The sequence below is a fragment of the Beta vulgaris genome, chromosome 3 (assembly GCF_026745355.1).
Source record: "Beta vulgaris subsp. vulgaris cultivar EL10 chromosome 3, EL10.2, whole genome shotgun sequence".
NCBI classification, from domain to species: Eukaryota; Viridiplantae; Streptophyta; class Magnoliopsida; order Caryophyllales; family Amaranthaceae; genus Beta; species Beta vulgaris.
This window is the reverse complement of record NC_079204.1, coordinates 51,178,857-51,188,085: the sequence shown is the minus strand read 5'-3', so window position 1 is coordinate 51,188,085 and position 9,229 is coordinate 51,178,857. Positions and strand designations below refer to the sequence as shown.

Below are 9,229 nucleotides of genomic sequence, written 5' to 3'. Positions count from 1 at the left end.
GGTAAGACAAAGAAAATTAGGAGACCTTCAACACGACGGAAACTCCTAAATCCTAATTGATCATTTACAAGGATATTATTAAGATAAGAAACTTTACAAACATCAATATAACAAACAGGAAGTAACTAAGTATCCAACATTTAGCTATTCAATCCACTGCTTTGTTGGATTCGCGATAAATATGCTTTGATGGACCATGAATGAAAGTGACCGAGATATATTGTATGTCTAAAATAATATTTGCTATTTGCCTTGGAGAAGACCAGATTCCTTGATTGTGTTAATAACTAACATGTTGATATATTAAAAGGTGTCAAATATTATTTTGTATATTATACACATACTATTACATAGTAACACTAGTCTTACCCTTTGCACCGTACCTAATACACATACCATTAGGAATTCTAGAGTATTACCCTTTTCTTCACAACCCCATTTCGCATGGCAAGATACTTTCCCTCATCAACACAACTGCAACCAAGAATCCCTGCAGCTCACATTAAAAGTACCATTCGAACCCCCAACGCTTAGTGTGCCTAATCAAGTTTCTGATGTATCATAATAGCGAATGGCACATAGAAGCCCTGCTAGCTTATTCGATGGCTAGTGCCAATGCTCCCCAAACAATTTCTTCCTACAATAGAGAAACTCTTTTGTATGATGTCTATATGTTAGCACCAAGTAGAAAAAGCTCTTACCAAAGCTTTATCAAAATTGACAACTTAAAACAATATTCTTCCCTGATAAATCTCCAAAGCATCAATGACCTTCTCTATAAACAATTTTCTATGCAAACGGTACCTACGATCAACAAGATTCACTTAGTATGAAGTATACAAGATATTGCTAGACGTATTTCAGACAGCTTTGTGAGGACTTCGGACCACAAGTGTAAGTTTATTCAAAATTTACAAATCATCGGGTAACGGCAAAAGTAAAGTGTGTATGTGCGAGTTTATAGTGATGTATCATGACAATGTCAACATTTATATTTCCCCACCTCTATGTATATGTTTTTTCATTAATTTCCTATACAACCTATCACAATTTTAGAGGTGGCATCAACTGCTGATAGAAATTGATTTTAGATAGAATGATAGTATGCAGTTGACATTTGGCTGAGATAAAATTTAAAGCTTTTAAAAACAACTAACAAAACATACTTGATTGCAACTTCCAGTGTTCTGCGAGGATCCGTTGTAGTATCTGTGTCATTTGTAAATAATGTTAGAACTCAACCCTAACTATTAACAAAAGTCGATTGCAATTGTCAGAATGATAAATGAAGCATTATATTGCCTAAACTTCTTCGCGTTGCTCTCAAGGCGTATGTTAAGGTGAAAGTTATCGTGTGCTAATAGACCTCAATGGGTCGAAAGAAGAAGTCGGCGGCGCCGATATCTAGTTCTCGGGGACCGGAAAAACCTGGGATGAGATTCGTAGCAATGAGAAGGCAACCCAAGCAAGTGTTAGTGAGAATCGCAATCATACAGTAACTTCTAGAGCTGAAATCCCAGAAATTTGTCCTACTACTCCGATTGCCGAAGCGGTTGTAAATGATGCTATGCAGAAATGGTACTCTTTCACCTCTCATAGTAGAATCTCTGACAAAGGTATGAGACTTAAACTCATTGCTCCTGTCTTGTTGGATGGTCAACCTATTGCTAAGCTAGATAAGGCTGAAGTTTCTAAACTTAGTGATATCTGGATTAACTCGATCATTGTGTATGTAGTTGGCCAAAATCCTACATAGCTACATTAACAGCTATGAAGTCTTATATAAAAAGCCCAATGGAATTTATCAGTTGCACCTAAATTCTTCAAACATGAAGAAGGGTATTTTGTTGTTAAAATAGAATCTGGGGAGGATAGAGATGCCATTCTTTTTGCTTGACCTCACATGTTTATTAGGAAGCCTATAATAGTGAAACAATGGTCACCTAGTTTTAATTTTCACAATATCTGAAGATCATTCCCATCTGGGTAAAGTTTCCTAATCTTCCTCTGCATTGTTGGAGTAGTGACTCTCTTAGTAGGATTGGTAGCCTCTTAGGAGTACCAATTTATGCACATGAATGCACATCTAAGGCTCTTAGGGTCTCTTTTGCTCGGGTGTTGCTTGAGATGGATGTAACTAAGAATGTTCCTTGGGAAATCCATATTGAAGAGCCTAATGGTACTACTTTCACTTAGAAAGTATCTTATGATTGGTTGCCTCCATATAGTGCAAATGTCTAAAGGTGGGTCATAAACTACTACTGGACACTACTAGTAGATGCTCGGGTAACCAGTAATCCTAGTATAATTGTAGTATATCCAAGTAGTGATATGACTCTTGTAGCTACTCTTGAGTTGTGCAGTGCAAAATGTTACCCAACCTATTGATGAAGAAGAGGATTGGAAAGTGGTTACTAGGAAATCAAAAGACAAAAGGGAAACAAATAGCTTTTCAAAATGCAAGGGCTGTTAGTTTCTATCATAGTGGTCAAGCTCAGGTGCTCCTGATGTATAGTTTCATATAGAGTTTTCTCCCCTATTTATAAGCTAAAAAGGATGTCAATGGTGCTCTTAGGAGCTATTTTGTGCTAACTTTCTCCATCTAGTTGTGGTTTTCTATTTTGTGTTGAATTGCAGGTTTTAGGAAATTATTTCCCTATTTTCTATTATTATATGACCACTACTGATACATAAAGACTTAGACAACCAGAGCATTCAAAATTGAAAAGAACAAAGGATAGAACAATTGTATCAAACCGGTTCGAATGAACGAACAACCACCACTTCCACATTCCAATGTACCACCAATCAAGACTAAAACTATAACAGTAAGCTTCTAGTTTAAGTGTACTTTGAGTTTTAATCACTAATTCAACGTTTAGATGATCAAATTAAAAAGACCTTAAGAGTTGGTCGAAACTGACCAAAAGTTACACTAGGCACTCAGCTTAGTAAACTTAGCATAAAAGTTCCAATATTCACTGGAATGATCTGCTTCCAAAAGCATTACAAACTAGACATATAAGGTTACAACATGTCCAAAAATCAGCCCAAAAGGGCGTCATTTGCTATCCTAACTAAAGCAATAAAATAAGAGAAACGGAAAAGAAAACTGTTTCACCACACCTTCTAACGATTAGCTAAGCTATTCTAGAAGACGTTGCAAATCAGAAAATTAGCCTACAGGAAATAAAAGTACATATCTTAAACAAAATATCTTCACAATTCATTTGCAGAAGGGAAAAGTATTGCCCAAAACTGAAGAAAAGAAGGGTACTGGGACGCCTAAAACTGCAGAATAGCTTAGCATTCTGCACCATGAAGCTCTCCTTTCTCATTTGTTGCTGCTTTCACGCCCATATGAAGTTCATATGACCTTACTAGTCATCCATGAGGTCACATTTAAGCATGAGATGACCTTGAATTTTCAGAATTAAGCTTCCTTTAAGGCCTTACAAAAATCAGATCATGAAGGAGCAAAAACAACTTTGCCTTAATCAAGATTAGCTAAACTAATTACCTTAATTAAGCTAATTAATCACCAACTAAACTTGATTAACAATACTTAATGATGATTAGAGTATTATAAGCATTAATTAACCTTGCTTAAAGGGAGATCAAGAAAGAAATAGCCTAATCAAGGTGTTTAACAAGTGGTTTAGGAAAAACCGTGCTTGTTAAGCTTATGAATTGAACTTCTTTCACCATTTGCTCTTGATTGTCATGTTGAACGAGAAGACCTTGGTGTATAATAGATGCTCCTGCATCATTCTCTCCAGGTTCGTAAAGGTCTTCTTGTATTTCAGATTCATCTGCAACATAGGGAGCTTAATCACCAACATTGAATGTTGCATAGATGTTTCCCATTTCATCTGACAATTCTATCTTGTAGGCATTGTTGTTGATCTTCTCTAGTACTTTCAAAGGACCGTCACTTCTAGGCATTAGCTTGTTCTTTCTTTTGGGTGGAATTACTTGAGTCCTTTGATTTGGTTTCAAAATATAAAACTAGAGTTTCTAACATTGTTGCAGATGCTTTATCAAGGAGGCATTCTATGCTTTCTTTAATGGAGGCTCGTGTTCTTGGCTTTAGTCATCTTAAAGAGTTATATTATGAAGATCCATATTTCTCTCTATTATTAGAAGCATGTAAAGATGAATCTCATGGAGCTTATACACTTCAAGATGGCTTTCTTTTTCAAAACAACAAGCTATGCATTCCTCGGTGTTCATTAAGGGATTTGCTTATCAAGGAGGTTCATGGAGGACTAGCAGGACACTATGGCATTAACAAAACTGTTGATGTATTGCAGGAACATTTCTATTGGCCGAAACTTGCAGGAGATGTTCATTCAGTTCTAGCTCGATGTTCTATTTGTCAAAAGGCTAAAAGTTCCTTTCATCAAGGACTTTACACACCTCCTCTTGTTCCAGTTCAACCATGGGAAGATGTGAGCATGGATTTCATAGTGGCTCTACCTAGAACTCAACGTCAGAAAGATGCACTTATGGTGGTGGTAGACAGATTTTCAAAGATAGCTCACTTTATTGCTTGCAACAAAACAGATGATGCAATTCATGTAGCTGATTTGTTCTTCAAAGAGATCATTAGACTTCATGGAGTGCCAAAATCTATTGTATCTGATAAAGATGTCAAGTTACTAATGATGCAGGAGCATCTACTATACACCAAGGTATTCTCGTTCAACATGACAATCAAGAGCAAATGGTGAACAAACACGGTTTTTCCTAAAACACTTCTTAAGCACCTTGATTAGGCTAATCATTAGGTGTGCTGAAATAATTTTCATCAAGTTTAGTTAATTAATGCTAATGATACTCTAATCATCATTAAGTATTATTCATCAAGTTTAGTTGGTGATTAATTAGCTTAATTAGGGTAATTAGTTAAGCTAATCTTGATTATGGCAAAACTGTTTTTGTTCCTTCATCATTCGATTTTTGTAAGGCCTTAAAAGAAGCTTAATTCTGAAAATTCAAGGTCATCTCATGCTTAAATGTGACCTCATAGATGACTAGTAAGTTCATATGAACTTCACATGGGCGTGGAAGCAACAACAAATGAGAACGGAGAGCTTCATGGTGCAGAATGCTAAGCTGCAGTTTTAGGCGTCCCAGCAACCTTCTTTTCTTTAGTTTTGGGCAATACTATTCCCTTATGCAAATATCTTGAAATTGTGAAGATATTTTGTTTAAGATATGTATTTTTATTTCCTATAGGCTGATATTCTGTTTTGCAACGTCCTATTGAGTAGCTTAGCTAGTCATTAGGTGTGCTGAAATAATTTTCTTTTTCGTATCTCTTATTTTATTGCTTTAGTTAGGATGGCAAATGACGCCCTTTTGGGCTGATTTTTGGACATACAGTAGCATTACATGTCTAGTTTGTAATGCTTTTGGAAGCAGATAATTCCAGTAAATATTGAAAATTTTATGCTACGTTTACTAAGTTGTGTGCCTAGTGTAACTTTTGGTCAGTTTCGACCAACTCTTAAATCTTTGTAATTTTGATCATCTAAACGTTGAATTAGTGATTAAAACTCAAAGTAGAGTTAAACTAGAAGCTTATTGTTATAATTTTAGTCTTGATTGGTGGTACATTGGATTTGGAAGTGGTGGTTGTTCGTTCGTTCGAACCGGTTTGATACAATTGTTATATCATTTGTTCTTTTCAAATTTGAATGCTCTTGTTGTCTAAGTCTTTATGTATCAACTACACTAGATTAGGGAGGTTTGGTGCTGAGTTCCAAGGTCTCGAGGACACCTCCTGGACCCTTGAGCAAAAGAAGAGTTGACGTCTTGACACTTGGAGTCAAGAACGAAGAAAAGTGGTCAGGCGTGGTCCATCGGGCGGCCTAGCCCGATCAGGCGCCCACGAGAGACAGCAATCAGTTTGGTTGCAAACCCGATCGGGTGCTTTCGCCCTGTCATTATTTGTTATTGAAGCCCGATCAGGCAGTTCGGCCCGATCCCATCGGGTGTGCTTGAGAGTACTGATGTTTGCGCTGGTGAGGACAGTTAGGCGGCCCGATGACATTGGACCCCGGTCATTTTGGGCGGTGATGCGTTTATTGATCCCGATTTCTTCGGGCATGCTTATCCCGATCGAGCGGTTGACCCGACACGCATTTAATAATTTCTGAGCTATTTTTATAATACTTTTTTTAATTGTTTTAGGTGTAGTATACATAGCAAAATCAGAATATCTTTTATTCATCTTTGTTTTAGCCCTTGTTTTTCATAATCTTCTCTAGAGAGTAATTTAAGAACCCTAGTTTATTGCTTTTCGGTTTGGATTCAAGATCAAACCTTTGGATTATTCGCAAGTTCAATATAGTTCTTCAGTTTGGTAATCTTCTTTTATTGCTTTCTCTATTATCGATTAGATTAATCTCTTAGTTAATTGCAATTATTTCCAAGTATGAATTTTTATATTGATTTTGTTATTGTTTTCATAAATATGAGTGAGTAGTTCTATTTCTAGGATTGTGAGGATCTATGTATGCAATGAAGGATTGATAGATTAGTCTAATTGCCTTGTATTTCAATTGTTTCATGTGGTTGAATTGTTCATGCTAGATGTATAAATTTGGCCTGATTTCTATTTTTAATATCGCAGAATCTGCTTCGAGAGGAGAGATACCATATAGACTTTCAATCATTAGACAGAGTGATCCTTGACCATACGAGAGAGGTTAGTTGATCTTTGAGGGAGGTAATGTTCGAGAGAAATTACATGGACCCTAGATAAATTGACTTATTAGGTAGTTGTTATTCATCCGTGATTTCTCGAATTGTATGCATAGTGATCCATAATCCTAGTTCTTTATTAATTGATTCATTCCCTCGTATTTAATTCTGTTATTTGCTTAGTTTAGTAATACAACCATTTTCATCTAATTTAGTTAGTTTAGTATTATAATTCAGATACGATAGTATAACTTTCTCCGTGTAGATTCGGTCCTGACTTCCCTGAATACTAATTAGTGGACCTTAGGTTATTTTTGATTAGGTGATACGACTTTCGTCTGTCAAATTTTGGCGTTGTCGGGGAGACGTTTTTTTTTTTTTTGTCTGAATTATAGTATTACACTAACCTCTACTTTGAAAAACACGTGTTCTTTGGAGCATCTCATGTTTGCTTTAGTGTTTTTGGTGTACGAGCAGGAAACTGAAAGCCCTAAATCTCATTCCATTTGATCCGGAGATTGAAAAGACCGCTCGTAGACTCAAAAATAAAACTAAGCAAGCAAAGTTGTATGCAAGGACACCCACCCAAAAGACACCTTCTCCACTATCTTCACCACAACAAGAATTCTCCGTTCCACCTATTACTCTTAAAATGGGTGACGAAGTTAAACTAACCTTCAGAGATTATGCACAACCATCTCCTGATAATGTGTCCACTGGGGTACGGATGCCCACTATCGGTACAACGAATTATTCGAAGACCCAAATCAACACATGCAACGGTTTTTACAATGTTGTGCTATTCAAAAACAAGCTAGTTACTGTTGTTGAGATGAAACTCATCTTATTTGATGAAACTCATCTTATTTGATGAAACTCATCTTATTTGGCTTCGATCTGTGTGACAAAGCTCTGTTTTGGTATAATAAGCTGCCTTCCACCATCACCACCTCGCCAGAACTATCACAGATCTTTCTCATCAAGTGGTACCCTTACCAAAAGACTGCAGATATGTGTCATGCCATAGTAACTTTCACCCAAGATCCTAGCGAGTCATGTATGAAGCTTAGGAGAGGTTTAAGGATCAGCAACGTCTTTGTCCTCATCATGGTTTGGACCAATGGTATTTCTGTCAGATTTTCTACATTCGAGTTAGATGCGGATACAAGGCGGGTAATTTATGGTGCCTCTGGTCGGTTCTTCATGAATAAGGCCATTGATGAAGGCTATGAACTTCTGGAGAAACTCGCTTCTAATCAAGCATCTACTATTCGTTCCTCTATGAGAAAGGGAGGTAAACATGATGTTGAGGCCATTTCTTTACTGTCCGGGTAACTAGTTGCTCTAACCAGAAGATGGATTCTTCGAAGTTAGGTAATGACCCCTCCCACATGAGTGTTAACGCGATAATTAATGCTTCTAATTACCATATTCTAACACTTACAACCTAAATTATCCAAACCTCTCATATAGGAGCAATAATGTGTTGAATCCTCAACCTCAACAACCATATGTGCTTTAAAATCAAGTTCAACAATATCAACCTCAACCACTAGCTCCTCCGAGGCTTATAGAGAAACAAGCTCTTACAACCGACCCAACCATGAGAGAGTTGAAGAACATGATGTTTCAGATGGAAAAAGGTTTTAATGCTTTTCAAGCAGACACAAAAGCGGAAAAATTTAGGTACACATAACAAGATGTTGGAGACTAACGAGCTCAATTGGCTAGTTCTTCTGCTGGGCCACCTGGGTCATTAGCTTTACAACGAATGCAACTAAGATATACTGCCAATGCTATCACTCTAAGGATGTCATCTTCATGTCGGAAGAGCAGCGCGAAAAGCTTCAACGCCTAAAGGGCGCGAGGTAAGTCCTACCCATTTTCTTGATATTCAATTTTCAAGTAAATTGAGTATTTCATCTGAATTTAAAGATTTCATGAAAATCATAGGGATAGAATCATTTTTTTCCCGTGCATGTTAATACCTACCAGGTGCTTTTTTATGAATTCTATAATAATCTAGCGGTCACCAAACCCTGCACTAGACCCGTCTCCTATGTGTCGTATAGATTGCTTAATTAAGACTTCCGCCTAAACCTCCCGGAATTTGCAAGAATCCTCCGAGTCCAATGTCGGGGGAGATTGGGCAATCCTCTAACTACCACCACCGTGATACCTACTATGCTATCACGGGTGATGAAAATGACTTCACCTTCCAACATTGTAACGCCAAATTCATCCACCAACCCATCTTCAATTTGGGTAAGGTTCATATCTGAGCCACTGTTTGGGCAGGTGGAAGGGCAATTGATCTGGGGGACAAACTGTACTTAATAAGAAGATATATGCTTAGAGGGATACGTCGCCGATTTCAATATAACATCCCTCACCATGTTGCGCTTCAAATGGAACGTATTGCTACCGCATTCCCTAAGAGACGAGCCGATATACCTTGACCTCTCGTGTCGTAATGAATGGGGGGTTGGTGACTCTTTTTGCTAGGAAAGTCCCTGGG

At 37.3% G+C, this 9,229-nt stretch overlaps 1 protein-coding gene and 1 pseudogene across 3 annotated transcripts in view; both read right to left on the bottom strand.

Moving 5' to 3' along the window:
- Positions 1-275: 275 nt before the first annotated feature.
- Positions 276-9,229, bottom strand: part of LOC104889373 (protein PLASTID TRANSCRIPTIONALLY ACTIVE 14) — a 33,963-nt gene continuing 25,009 nt past the window's right edge. For 2 of the 3 annotated variants that reach the window (XM_048641629.2, XM_057393161.1), the window contains one exon: positions 2,949-3,812. In XM_048641629.2, coding sequence (XP_048497586.2) covers positions 3,634-3,812 — 179 coding nt within the window. In that variant the 3' untranslated portion in view covers positions 2,949-3,633. Of the gene's footprint in view, positions 805-1,166; positions 1,210-2,948; positions 3,813-9,229 lie in introns of those variants that run through there. The other variant, XM_010674572.4, reaches the window with a different exon arrangement.
- LOC125496167 (small nucleolar RNA R71) lies at positions 7,712-7,825 on the bottom strand (annotated as a pseudogene).